Genomic DNA, 14325 nt, shown 5'->3' on the forward strand with positions numbered 1-14325 from the left:
TTCTCCCAGCTGCTGCTGTGGGATTTGGCTCAACCATGTCTAAAACACATACAGAGACCCCCCCCCCAAGGAACAGATGGTTTCTCCTAAAATTTGTTCAACACTAAATAAACACCAATCAATTTTTTAATTTATTTATGGTGACAAAGTAACTGTTAGCATCATAAGCAGCTTTACAGGACAACTGCTTGAAAGACATCAGCCCCTACCTTCTATCCTGTGCTAGATTTATCCATTTTTTAAATTTCATGATTACCAAAATAGCGCAAAACAACAAATGCAGCTTTACAGGACAACAATCGCTCCAGACACCAGTCTGCGTTTTTCTTATTTATTTTTTTTGGGGGGGGGGGGCGGGGGGGGGAAATGCCCGTAGAATGTTCAATAAACAATCACTTATTTATGACAAGAAAAGTATCGTGCGAGTATGTAAATGTGGATTTTCTGTTTTGGTCGCATCATACGTAGCTTTACGGGACAACAATCGGCTTTATAACACCAGTCCCTTCCTGCGAATGCCTTGAATTCGAAATAAAATTATCCCTTTTTTTTTTTTTAACTGCAAAGTAACTTTCAGAGGATTTAATTGTGGAGTATGATACACAGTTTTACGGGACAACAATCGGCTTGTAAGCATGAAAGAGGATTATAGAAAAGCATTCATCCAGCATCTGGCCAAGAGTCTCCGTGGTGAGATTATGAAAATACTGGATCATGACTTTCATTATTAAGCAAGCAAACAAAGATTGCTTAAAGATTGCGTAGAGATACAGGTCTCAGGTTTCGGGTCAACGGTTGATGGTGCAAATTTGGGCTGGGGTGGTTTCCCAGTGGGATGGTGCAAGAAATCAGTTAGTTGGTGATCCGGTTTGGTCGAGAGTCGTTGGAACAAGTCAGGTCAGGCTGTGAAAGCCACGCTGAGTAACTGTGACAAATTGCCTTTACTGTTTGTTTTTTTACTGTGGCTTCAACTAAGATCTGGACAAAAGTAAGGAACAAAATTTGGATTCTGGACCAGATGTTGGACTAAAGTCTGGACGAAGGTATGGACAGAAGTCTAGACCAAGACCAGGACAAAAGTCTGGAAAAGGTGTGGACCAATGTTTGAACCAAAGTCCAGACTATTCTCTTGACGAAAGTCAGGACCGAGATTTAGATTGTAGACAAATGCTGGACACGTGTGGATGGAAGTCTATACCAAGAACTGGACAAAATCTGGAGCAAGATCTGCAATCAGCAATGACTGTGGCTTCAACTAAGAGCTGGACAAAAGTAAGGAACAAAATTTGGATTCTGGGCCAAGTGTTGGACTAAAGTCTGGACGAAGGTATGGACAGAAGTCTAGACCAAGACCAGGACAAAAGTCTGGAAAAGGTGTGGACCAATGTTTGAACCAAAGTCCAGACTATTCTCTTGACGAAAGTCAGGACCGAGATTTAGATTGTAGACAAATGCTGGACACGTGTGGATGGAAGTCTATACCAAGAACTGGACAAAATCTGGAGCAAGATCTGCAATCAGCAATGTCTGAACCAAAAGTCTGGAGTTTCATCTTGGCTAAGCTGTGGACAATCGTCTGGCCAAAAATAGAGCTCGGATCGGCACGAAATGTTGTCCAAGTTTGGACAGAAGTTTAGTCAAAGGTCTGAACAAAATGTCTGGACGAAAGTCTGGCCCAAAGTTGTTTTTCAGAATGACCACGAAGCCATGTGGTGGTTGGCAAGACGTGTTTAATGGAGACATGCTCTTTACAGTTAGTGAGAGTAGAGCTGAGGTGGTCTCGGCCGCCTCGCTGCACAATCATCTCGACAACGCTAACATACGTACGTTGGTTGACATGTGGACACCACGGTTCCTATTCGCCAGGAATAAATACAAAGAACCATCTGTAGAGTCCTCATTCAGTGAAGAAGAAAAAAATTAAAAGAAAGTGCTCATCCGACAGTAAGGCTGCGTGTTTTCTTCTACATTCTGGTTGTAAAAAAATGAAGATGAAATGATAAGCAGCAAAGTGACTGTGTGTGTGCGTGTGTGTGTGTGTTTTCTAATGCCAATGTGTCTTCCCTGACTTAAATCTCAACTTGAAACTTCAAAAAATAAAATAAAATCATTAAAAACGTCTTCTCAATGTTAATACATTTGACGCCCCCCCAAATACAGTGGAATGTTGTGTGTCCACAAGGAACAAAGTGACACACACACACGATGTATAGGAACAATGGGAAGTCCTACATTTGTGTGTGCGCGTGCGTGAGGTGTGTGTGCGAGTGTGTGAGGTGTTACCTGACGTTTAGAGAAGCATGCATGGACAGTCCACAAGACGTGAATAGGCTCTATTGTGGCTGTCTGCCTTAAAGTTAGGGTGCACCAAACACGAAGAGAATTTGTCCCTGAATATAAAAAAAAAAAAAAAGCGTGGGCAGTACAAAAAATATATATCATGAACAAAATGAAAGAAAGGATGAAAAGTCCAACTTGTTTGTTTTGGACAGCTTCGGCGTTATTTCTCTCTGGAAGCACTGACCAGCAGTCAGGATGTTAACCAATAGGAAGGCTCAACATAAGAAGCGTGTCGGCATGGGGGGTGGGGGTTGTATATGATGAGTGTTAACTACTAGCAACTAACGCTAGCGGCTATTAACAGGAGCAGCCGGCCTCGCTCGTCTGCGGCTCTTGCGCTTTGTCCAGCTTGATGTCGATCACTGGCAGGAGATCGTGAAGGAAATTTCACAGTCGTGATGGAGCTTTGCGGTTCGGCGAGAACAACGTAGAGCAGCGGTTCTCAACCTTCTAAGAGGTACCGAACCCAACCAGTTATGTAGTGTAGTACTCCATTACTACCACTTGGTGGTGCTGTTGAACTTCAGTCAAACATATACCGTACGGAGGCTGCAACTGGATTTAGAGCACAGGTGTCGAAGTTCGGTCCTCGAGGGCCGGTGTCCTGCATGTTTTCCATCCCTCCCTGCTGCAACACACCTGATTCAAATGATCAGGATCACTATCAGGCTCCGATAGAGCTTGCTGATGAGCTGTTCATTTGGATCAGGTGTGTTGCAGCAGGGAGGGATGGAAAACATGCAGGACACCGGCCCTCGAGGACCGGACTTCGACACCTGTGATTTAGAGGATTTAGAGGAAGTTTGGGTTTCAAACAAGGATTTTAAATGAGGCTGTTTTTGTAATGTAGTACTCCTTTACTACCACGTGGTGGTGCTGATGTATTTCAGTAAAATGTATACCGGTACAGAGGCTGCCACTGGATTTTGTGGCAAGAGTAACATCGAATAAAAGGAATATTGTTGACGGACGTCACGTTGGCAACGGTGTGCTAGCGTGACCTTCCGTTTTGCATACCGTGCCCAAGCGTAGCGCTAGGCGTGAAGGCTGCAGAACAATGAGCATTATTCGTTAGTCGGGTAGCCTCCCACGGCTCGAGTTATGTCGCTTCAACATGTCTTTATGAACATATTTGAAATAAGGATACTGCCTTCTTTACTGGTCTCCTGCATGCTCTCCATGCCAGGAAGAGCCGAGGCCACGCGGCGGAACAGCTGTGAGGAAAAAAGAAAAACAAAACCCAAAACTGAACATTGAGAGTGATTCTTCCATCCCGTAGAATTGAAGAAATTAATTTCAACATCATCAATGCAGCACATAAATGCCCAAGACTGAAGTATCCCGGTGACTCTATTTTCTCAATTTTCAACCTAATCGATTCCCGATTGAAATGACACACAACATTTAAGGCATTCAATAGAGCAGTACTATGTCATATATTCTTTATCCTCTGAAAGGAGCCAAGAAGCCGAAGCTTTCCAGGCGTCCGTGTACAGTATGTTCGTCTGTCTGTCTGTTTTGTGCTGTCCCGTTAAAACGACTCCATTTTCTTGAGGCGGTCTTTCACCTGTTTGACGTTATGGCCCGTCTTGGCGCTGGTCTCGGTGAACATAACGCTGAGCTCTTTAGCCCGCTGCTCTCCTTCCTCGATGCTAATTTGCCTGAGGAGCGTGCACAGGAAATCATGTTCAGCTCCACTTGAACATCCTTCTACACTTTTATGAATTCGGCACTGATTTAAGTGAGGTCTTAATGTCGAGGTTAGGCTTTCAAGATAGGTTCAGGGATTCAGAGTTTCATATTTGAGTTAAGCCTTCAAAGTGCGTGTGGGTGTGTGTGCGCGCGCGCTATGACCGAAGCAGACGCCGAGGCTTGCTCATCATCGTCGTCACAGAGAAGATTGCATAACCCCGGTCCTAAAATACACGATGTCTGTATCTCCCCCGGTGGTGCAGCGCCTACCTCTTTTCTGCCAGGTCTGTTTTGTTGCCCACCAGCATGATGATGACATCACTTCCTCTCTCTGTCCGCACGTCATCAATCCATTTGGATGTCTGCTGGAAGGAATTCACGTCTGTTGAGACAAGGCAGGTCGTGAACGAGACCATATTTGCAAAAGAAACGTGATGAAGAATAAGATAACTATTCGTAGCTCCTTATTATTCTGAACTCATTAGTCTCCAACACAATAATTTACTGGATATATTCTAATACATTATCAACCATCTTTACAAGACATAAATGAATGGTAAATAGTAAACAAAAGTGATATATGTAGTCTGCGTGCCAGATTTTGTTTCATACAACATACACACAAAAAAAAAAAGGGAGCAGCAAATATGGAAGAACCACCTTGTGATTATCATGTCGTTATACTTCTTATGTGTACAGTATATATATTTATATTTAATATTTCTATCCTTTTTGTCTTCTCCTTTCTCCCCTTTCATAATTTTACTGCTGTAAATTGGGAATTTCTCCATTGTGAGACACTGTCACAACCGGGCTCAAACTATATCTTACCATTAAGCTATCTGACTTTCGATAAAACAAAAATATAACGTGTTGTTTGAACATATGCCTTTTGTATGCGTTGCTTCTGGGTGTGTTGAATGACTAAAATTACCGTTAACATCTATGCTAATTTACGTTAGCCGATCTCGGACATTTCGCATTATACGTTTGTTCGCGCCAAGCTAGCAGATAGTGGTGTGCACCGTTCTAATAAAAGACGATTCGATACGACTCGCGATACATGGGGCGCGATATGATTCAAGGACGGCTAATTTTGAAGTGGAACGATTCCAATCAATTGGATTAGCGTTTTATTTGGCATAGTGCGGCTCAGTTCGCGGGAGGGAGGGCCAATAAGTACATTCTGGTCTCTATAGCGCCGTTTTTCACCTATCGTCTGGAACGTGTAAAAACTGTGAAACCTACTTGTTATGTCGTACACGACCACGGCCACCGTCGAGTCACGTATGTAGCTCGGGATGAGGCTCCTGAAGCGCTCTTGACCCGCCGTGTCCCACAGTTGCAACCTCACCTGACGACGGTTTGATCAACGAGACCGACGCAGTCAGTTGATGTTTTACGCCGAGACGACATGACAAACACGGAGTCCAGTCGGCGACTCGGCGTCTTACCGTTCGGTCCTCCAGGTACATAGTTTTGGATAGGAAGTCAATTCCGATTGTTGCCTTGGGAGCGGAGAGAACAACAATCAACAATCTGAAGGGGGACTTTAATGGTATTGTTGAATAGGAGGTGCATTTTTGAATAGGTTGGCTCAGTTCATGAGCAAGATTAAACAAACTAAAAAAATAAATAAAAACAAAGAAAAAAAAAACTTCACAATTAGGATTTTGTTTTTCAAAAATTGTTAAGACAAGGCAGGTCGTGAACGAGACCATATTTGCAAAAGAAACGTGATGAAGAATAAGATAACTATTCGTAGCTCCTTATTATTCTGAACTCATTAGTCTCCAACACAATAATTTACTGGATATATTCTAATACATTATCAACCATCTTTACAAGACATAAATGAATGGTAAATAGTAAACAAAAGTGATATATGTAGTCTGCGTGCCAGATTTTGTTTCATACAACATACACACAAAAAAAAAAAGGGAGCAGCAAATATGGAAGAACCACCTTGTGATTATCATGTCGTTATACTTCTTATGTGTACAGTATATATATTTATATTTAATATTTCTATCCTTTTTGTCTTCTCCTTTCTCCCCTTTCATAATTTTACTGCTGTAAATTGGGAATTTCTCCATTGTGAGACACTGTCACAACCGGGCTCAAACTATATCTTACCATTAAGCTATCTGACTTTCGATAAAACAAAAATATAACGTGTTGTTTGAACATATGCCTTTTGTATGCGTTGCTTCTGGGTGTGTTGAATGACTAAAATTACCGTTAACATCTATGCTAATTTACGTTAGCCGATCTCGGACATTTCGCATTATACGTTTGTTCGCGCCAAGCTAGCAGATAGTGGTGTGCACCGTTCTAATAAAAGACGATTCGATACGACTCGCGATACATGGGGCGCGATATGATTCAAGGACGGCTAATTTTGAAGTGGAACGATTCCAATCAATTGGATTAGCGTTTTATTTGGCATAGTGCGGCTCAGTTCGCGGGAGGGAGGGCCAATAAGTACATTCTGGTCTCTATAGCGCCGTTTTTCACCTATCGTCTGGAACGTGTAAAAACTGTGAAACCTACTTGTTATGTCGTACACGACCACGGCCACCGTCGAGTCACGTATGTAGCTCGGGATGAGGCTCCTGAAGCGCTCTTGACCCGCCGTGTCCCACAGTTGCAACCTCACCTGACGACGGTTTGATCAACGAGACCGACGCAGTCAGTTGATGTTTTACGCCGAGACGACATGACAAACACGGAGTCCAGTCGGCGACTCGGCGTCTTACCGTTCGGTCCTCCAGGTACATAGTTTTGGATAGGAAGTCAATTCCGATTGTTGCCTTGGGAGCGGAGAGAACAACAATCAACAATCTGAAGGGGGACTTTAATGGTATTGTTGAATAGGAGGTGCATTTTTGAATAGGTTGGCTCAGTTCATGAGCAAGATTAAACAAACTAAAAAAATAAATAAAAACAAAGAAAAAAAAAACTTCACAATTAGGATTTTGTTTTTCAAAAATTGTTAATAATTAAAAAAAATCTATATAAAGTTCCCCAAAATATCAAGTTTTCACGTGCATGCCACACCATTTGTTGGCAATGTCACTTTGTACAGGAATTTTTTGATCATTAATCCCTTGAAGCCACTGTCACTTTGCAACGTGAAATTTGGGACACTTTTTTTTTTTTGTCATGAGTATCTCTGCAAAGAACACCGAGGAAGCCATGGATGAGAAGTAACAGGAAGTCGGCCATTGTAGTTAGATGCAGCCATTTTAGGATCTTGCTGGTGAATTTAAATAATCATTTTTTTTTTGAGGGCCGGGATATCATTCTGCACGAATGTTTTTGTCTGCATGGAGGCAGATGGCTCCGTGTTCCGACTTGGCACGGTGTTTACAGTGCGTCACGGAGCACACCGTTTCTCCTGCTATGATGTCCTCATGTGATCTTGCCACAAATAAATCATCAGCCTAAAAACTCGAACCATACCGGCACATGTTTTAAAATCACATTTGCGCATTTTTAACTGTCGTAACAAGTGGAAAGAGACGTTAAGCTCGGCGTGGGCGTTTTAAAGATACAAGTGAAAAAAATATCATGATATTTAATTCGGTGTATAACCTTTCCCAAGTTCTGATTCCTGTTCTGTGGAGATGTGCTGCCATTCGAGGCTCTTTAGAGGGGTTTGGTATTCTTATGTTCTCATTTATGTTTAGTTTCTCAAGGTTTTGGGACGTAGCTGTCATGTTTTGTGTTGGTCCGTGTGAGGCGGTGCAGCAGGGGTGCCCGCTTGGAAATCAGCAGCTTTGTCACGCGCTCGTTTCCATGGCAATGCCAATGACCGGTGCGGGGCAAACCAGGCAGTCTGGCCGAGCGACGGGAAAAAAAAAAAAGACATTCGTTATCAGGCTGAACCGGCACAAATGCTTACTTTTCATGCCACGAAGGCCGCTAAATCACTGGGTGGCAGAGGGTAGACACAAGATCATTTACGTAAAATAATCTTTCCAACGACAGGGATGCCATTTTGAGGTATTGACACAGTGATAATTTGAGTGAAAGGTTTCTGGGTACCTTTTGGCCCAGATGTTAAAAATAGGATCCCCACACAGACAGCTAGCTATACATGAACACATTAGATCCTTGTAAATTTTTTACGATATGATTTTGAATGATTAATGAGCAATGTCGTCAGGGAGGCTAGCTTCAGGCCCGTTGTGCCTGTGGAAAAAGAAAAAAACCATGGGGCGATTTTCTCATTCGATGTAACCTCAATGAATAGAATTAAAACTCATTTACGGTTTTGGTCACACGTTCTCCTTCAATGTACATTGTGCTGCTAATTACGATGTGCGCCCCTTGGCCACCTGGGGGCGGTGTAAGTCAAACATAAGGGTAATGTACTTGGCTCCTCAGTACAGCAGTAAGATCAGTCGCTCTTTGCAGAAGATAAAGAATACACGCCTGTCTACATGTGTCGCTGCACCGCTGGCATTAAATCAGAAACAGAAACTTGGATGTTCAGTGTAAAAATCCAGACTTGGAGAGTAAAGAGTGCGAGTGTGAAAGAAGCTTAGAGAGTGAGGCAGCAGCTGATATTAATAAACACGACGCTCTCTTCGGGGCCATTATTAGAACAGCAGATGCAATTTAACCAGCATCCATCTGTCTACTGAAAAGCATAAAAAGGGAGGAGTGTGAGGAATGAACTCTGTGATTTCAAGTCTCATCACCACAGGGACGAGAAGGCAGCCATTTGTCTTCATACTTTCCTTCAGAATGACTGCCGAGGTGATTATTTATCCGGCAGCATTGAGGTCAACAGCAGACCAAAGGCATTAGGCACAATGTGTTCACTCCAACGAGTGTGCTACTTTCTCTTTCACAAGGATAAGATTTGTCACATCTCAAAATATGTCCGAAAAAAAAAAAAAAAAAAAGACCGAAATTATTGAACAATTGTACACTTGTCATGGTATTAAAACTCTGTCTTTGTGCAGATAATCTGATTACGATTTCTCTGAGGTAGCCTGCATACCCTACGTCAGTGCCGCCACGCTTTGTGGGCTTTATTTGAACGCTTTTTGATCGGCATATAGGACAGTCTTTGTGTAACCGAAGGCGCTTGGAAGCTCAATTTTTACCTGGTATGTGCTGTCGAAGCTGTCGTACATGAAACGCGTGATCAGCGACGTCTTTCCAACTGCAAGAGAAAACCTTGTTAATAGAGAAGACTGGCAAAGTTGCCATGAAATAAGATTTTTTTTTTAAACAACTGAATACCACTCTAATGTGTCTTACCAGCACATTTCTGAACCTGGTTTCGTCTCTCATCCATATGAGCCATTGCCAGTGGCCACGAGGAGGCAGTATAATACGGTGATCACGACGCTCAACAAAGAACAATAGACTTCTTCGAACGAGGCTGATAAATGACGAGCTAACAGCCAAGCTCATTTCACGTGTACTCAAGCGTGTTTTCATCATTTGAGAAGCCCACCACAATCAATGAGTGCGTATCCATCCTTTTTTTTTTCTTTTCTCCCGCTTATCTGGGTCAGGTCACGGCGGTAGAAACCTAAGCAGCGAAGCCTAGACTTTCATCACCCTTGGCACTTCGTCCAGTACTTCCAGAGGGGAATGACTGGTTGGTCCTCGAAAAATGATCTTTATCAATGGGCAAATGCGTCAGTAACGCAATTCTCTTTCTCTTTCGATACATCCGTGATGATACTACGTACTACAAGTTTACCAGTTGCCATCCAACACCCTGACACGATCATTCCAAACTCTTATCAGGAATCAACATCCTCCACCTCTAATGAGCTCCGCCGCGCTCGCCAAGACTTTTAATCAAGGAGACTAATTACACACGCCTGCTGTGCATATCTGCCAGGCACAATGTGATGCATAGATAATGACTATCCTAATGACGCCCCGCTAATATCTTAATCAACGCATCATCCGAGCTAACTTTAGATAAACGCAGCAGGATATCTGGCGGTGATTTTCTTCAACACTATTAGGCACCGTAATACTCGATCTAATAGAAAGAATGAAATAGTACCACTGGCCTTAGTAGTGCTGAGAGATTTCAGGAAAAGATTGTGTAGCGCATTTTCAGGCAGACATTTTAATAATGTAAGGCAGGTGGTTGTTTTTCAGTTCACTAATTAAGTGACAAAACAAGCTAGCTAACTTTACAACCAACTTGGAGTTTTGCACCAAGTGCTGGCACCAGAATTGCACCATGACTTTTTCAATGACAATGTCAAATACTATTTCACAGATTTTTACCGATGTTTGACGTTTTTACCGTGGTATCATTTCAGTACTTGTATCAAGATATTTTATGCGGGTATAGAATCAGAGTCAAAATGTTGGTATCGTGACAACGCTACAAACTTGTTTAAAATATAACTATGTGCATTATATGCATAACATACAGAAGAAGATCTCTAAATTGTGAGCTAATCGAAGCCAGTGACAAACACGTGCCATCTAACCTGTGAGCCAGCTGAATAACGACCAAACTAGCTAGCTAACTAGTAACCAGTGACAAAAGTCGCCGGCGAACATGTGAGCTAAATTTTTGTGTGTGAAACCACCCAGCTAACATCTGAGCTAACTGAGTAACTATTGACACAGTTTAAACAATTACCTGTAAACTAACGAAACAAGCCATGAGGAAAACGAGCCAGCTAACTTACATAACTTTACAACTAACCAGTGCGAAAACTACGCAGCTCACTTCTGAGCTGACTTAACAACACCAAAAGTACTCAGCTCACCTCTGAGCTACCAGATAATTAGTGAGCAAACTGAACAAGTACCTAAAGTTAAAATAAATAAATGAATAAATAAAATAGCCAGATAACCAGAGAGCTCAGCACCGAGGACCATAACTCGCCGGCTTACCGGCGAGTTAATTTAACAATGGAAAGATTTATTCCGCCTCTGATGTTGCTATTTCACAGCGTCTCTGGAAGAGGCGAGTGCGCATGATGTCACCACTGGCATGGGGTGAGGGAGGACAAAGCCATTTCAGTTATATAAAGCATCTGAATCTTTAACAGCTTCTGGCAGACAGTTTCTGTTCATCTTTACACGCTGGCACAAAAATGGTAATGGCATAGATTCCCGGCTGGCCAGTCCTCGGAGCTAATAAAGTGTCGGTGGAGCAACGTTCGGGCCAATTACAGAGGAAATATAAAGCACCTGCAGATACCGCTGCATATCCCGCACTTGTAGCAGCAGCAGGATGGCACACAGGGTGCCCAATTTTACACCACATTAAAGCAACTGTGTTTGGAATCATTTCCTCATTCCCTGTTCTCCAATTATTATACTGTAGAGAAGGATAATACTCGCTGGCTAACCTGTAAGCGACAAAGCAGCTAGCTAATTTCGGGGGTAATCAAACAAGACAATTGTCCCAAACTAGCCCGCTAACTTCTGAGCAAACTGAATGAGTGAGAAACTACCCCGCTAACTTCTGAGGCATCTTAAAAACTAATTAGCTCTCCAAACAACTAAGCAGTGACAAAAACAAGCTAGCTAACTTGTGGGCTAGCTTGCCAAACACGGCGTGACAAAACCTAGCGCCAAAACTGTGAGCTAACTGAACAAGTGACAAACTAGCCGGCTAACTTCAGAAGCAAGTAACTACAGTGACAAGAAAATATATATATAATTTGCCAGTTAATTTGCCAACTAAAAAGGGAGAATGACACAAGGTCAGTCACATGGTTGCCATGGCACCTCTTAAAGGCATACACATAAAGACACATTTACCAGTAGCTTCTGAATAATGGATGAACATGTTGACAAACTCCACAAGGCCAACAAAATCTATTTCAGATGTTTTGGGCCAATGGAGAATTGTGACTGGAGGCCAAACACTCATACACACAGGCGCACGTACATATTGAGGACACAAGAACAAATGCAGCCAGGTGTGACGCCGAGTTAGCCTCATTGCATTAGCCTGGGGAAAGCAGACATGAGGCTGTTATGAGAGGACACACTTGTTTTAATGCGTACAATTAGATTCGATTGCATCCTCCGGGCAGACGGGAAGCAGCACAAATCAGGACATTTTCCTTAAGCAGGCCCACAAAAAGACTCAAGAAGCTAAACCTGAAAATACATCCTGCTGTTCACTGTCAAGTCGGTCGGCTTTGAGCCAATGCTAGCTATTGCTTTGCTAATAAGTATCTCAGCACAAAAGTTTAGCCAGCTAAACTGTGAATCAATTGGATAAGTGACAAACGAGCCAGCTAACTGAATAAGTAACAAATGCAAACACTAGCCGGATACCTTCTGTTCAACGACCAGCTAAATACAAATATTTGCATTTTCAGCAGCCCTGCTGAACATGTTGACAAACTCCACAAGGCCAACAAAATCTATTTCAGATGTTTTGGGCCAATGGAGAATTGTGACTGGAGGCCAAACACTCATACACACAGGCGCACGTACATATTGAGGACACAAGAACAAATGCAGCCAGGTGTGACGCCGAGTTAGCCTCATTGCATTAGCCTGGGGAAAGCAGACATGAGGCTGTTATGAGAGGACACACTTGTTTTAATGCGTACAATTAGATTCGATTGCATCCTCCGGGCAGACGGGAAGCAGCACAAATCAGGACATTTTCCTTAAGCAGGCCCAAAAAAGACTCGAGAAGCTAAACCTGAAAATACATCCTGCTGTTCACTGTCAGGTCGGTCGGCTTTGAGCCAATGGTGGTTATTGCTTTGCTAATAAGTATCTCAGCACAAAAGTTTAGCCAGCTAAACTGTGAATCAATTGGATAAGTGACAAACTAGCCAGCTAACTGAATAAGTAACAAATGCAAACACTAGCCGGATAACTTCTGTTCAACGACCAGCTAAATACAAATATTTGCATTTTCAGCAGCCCTGCCGCGAATACTAAAATCCACCAGTAATTGACACATGCGAAAAGGTTTGTAAAAACGAGACGGTGGCAAGGTGTGTTTTCAATTAGACAAGGCTATGGCCTGACTCAATGAAGCACCAAAATGTCACAAGATCATGCCAAAGAAACCGTTTGGCCTGAGGAGTCACATAATCCTCCCTCCTCCTCGGCTGTTTTGACAGTAGTGCTGAATCACTGGAGCAATATGCTGCACTGCAACGCTTGCTAGCTGCACTCCGGCATCAATCAGTGTGTGTGTGTGAGCAATGGAGTGTGTGCTAGCAGGAAGCGGTGGCCTACTAAGATTTCCTCACCGCAGAGAGTGAAGTGAGGCTGAGTGTTTACACACATATGGGAAGCTGTTTGGGCAATTACTCCTTATCGTTGATATTGATCTTAGAGCGGAGCTCTTCAGAATTCTTTTTGCGATAAATTCTTTGTGGCAAGCATTGGTTGGAAAAAAAAAACTTTAGTACATTGCACAGTTTTGCCTTACAGGTAGCACGTTTCGGTCCTACTAGTGATTATTTCAGAGTTGTCCTGCTCGTATTCCACAATATCATACAGTAGTATACATTAAAAAAAAAAAAATAGTTGTACTAGCGCACCCTATTCGTTCTACTAGTGCGCCAAATTGTCTCACAAGTGAATACAAAGAGCGTACTATTCCGTGGACCTCCAGTTGATATCAATTTTATCATATAAATGCTTTATGGAATTCACTCTATGTAGCTATTTGGTATCCCTCATAAGGGGACCACGAGTGTTTGATGCATATCTATTAGAGGTGTTTAAGGTGCAGTGGGTAGGATTTAGTGCCATCTAGTGGTGAACTAATAAAATGCATCAACCTACACTCAAGCGCGTGCAATTTGAAGCATGTGCACGTTGGTGACACACTTCATAAGCCTTCCAGCAATTTCTTCAGCAGAGGTGCAAGCAAAATGAAAGCTAAAATCACTTATTCCCTCAATTCACGGAATAAATGGAGGTTTTCGCAAGTTTGTCTCCTTCGGGTATCCGTAGCAGAAAGATGGCGGCGAAGGGAAGGCGAGCCCTGTTTAAATAATTAGGGATTACTTCACCTACAATTACATTTAAAAAAATATGTAGAATTGATAGAACAGAATGTTTTGTATATTATTGAAATTAATAGTGTGTTTTTGAAATAATTGAAAAATCAACACATTTTTACACACTGTGCCCAAGTTAGGTATCAAGGATATGGAATAAAAGCACAAGCGGCTTTCCAATTACACGCGTGTATATATGAGGCAGCATTAGTGTGAGCTTTTCGATTGCGCTGTCTATGTATTTCCTGCTGGTTAAATATGCACGAGGCAGCTTCCCCCCCAATGTGCTGATGTACAAATA

At 42.5% G+C, this 14325-nt stretch overlaps 1 protein-coding gene across 1 annotated transcript in view; it reads right to left on the bottom strand.

Annotated features, from left to right (window-relative positions):
* Window positions 1-1710: 1710 nt before the first annotated feature.
* rab6ba (RAB6B, member RAS oncogene family a) overlaps window positions 1711-14325 on the bottom strand; it is a 14085-nt gene continuing 1470 nt past the window's right edge. The window contains exons 2-8 of the mRNA XM_019897288.1: window positions 9153-9211; window positions 6792-6845; window positions 6586-6691; window positions 4303-4414; window positions 3908-4001; window positions 3488-3554; window positions 1711-2702 (exon numbers count right to left, since the gene is read on the bottom strand). Of these exons, the coding sequence (XP_019752847.1) occupies window positions 2638-2702; window positions 3488-3554; window positions 3908-4001; window positions 4303-4414; window positions 6586-6691; window positions 6792-6845; window positions 9153-9211 (557 nt within the window). The 3' untranslated portion in view covers window positions 1711-2637. The remainder of the gene's footprint in view (window positions 2703-3487; window positions 3555-3907; window positions 4002-4302; window positions 4415-6585; window positions 6692-6791; window positions 6846-9152; window positions 9212-14325) is intronic.

The sequence above is a fragment of the Hippocampus comes genome, unplaced genomic scaffold (assembly GCF_001891065.2).
Source record: "Hippocampus comes isolate QL1 unplaced genomic scaffold, H_comes_QL1_v1.1 scaffold22, whole genome shotgun sequence".
NCBI lineage: Eukaryota > Metazoa > Chordata > Actinopteri > Syngnathiformes > Syngnathidae > Hippocampus > Hippocampus comes.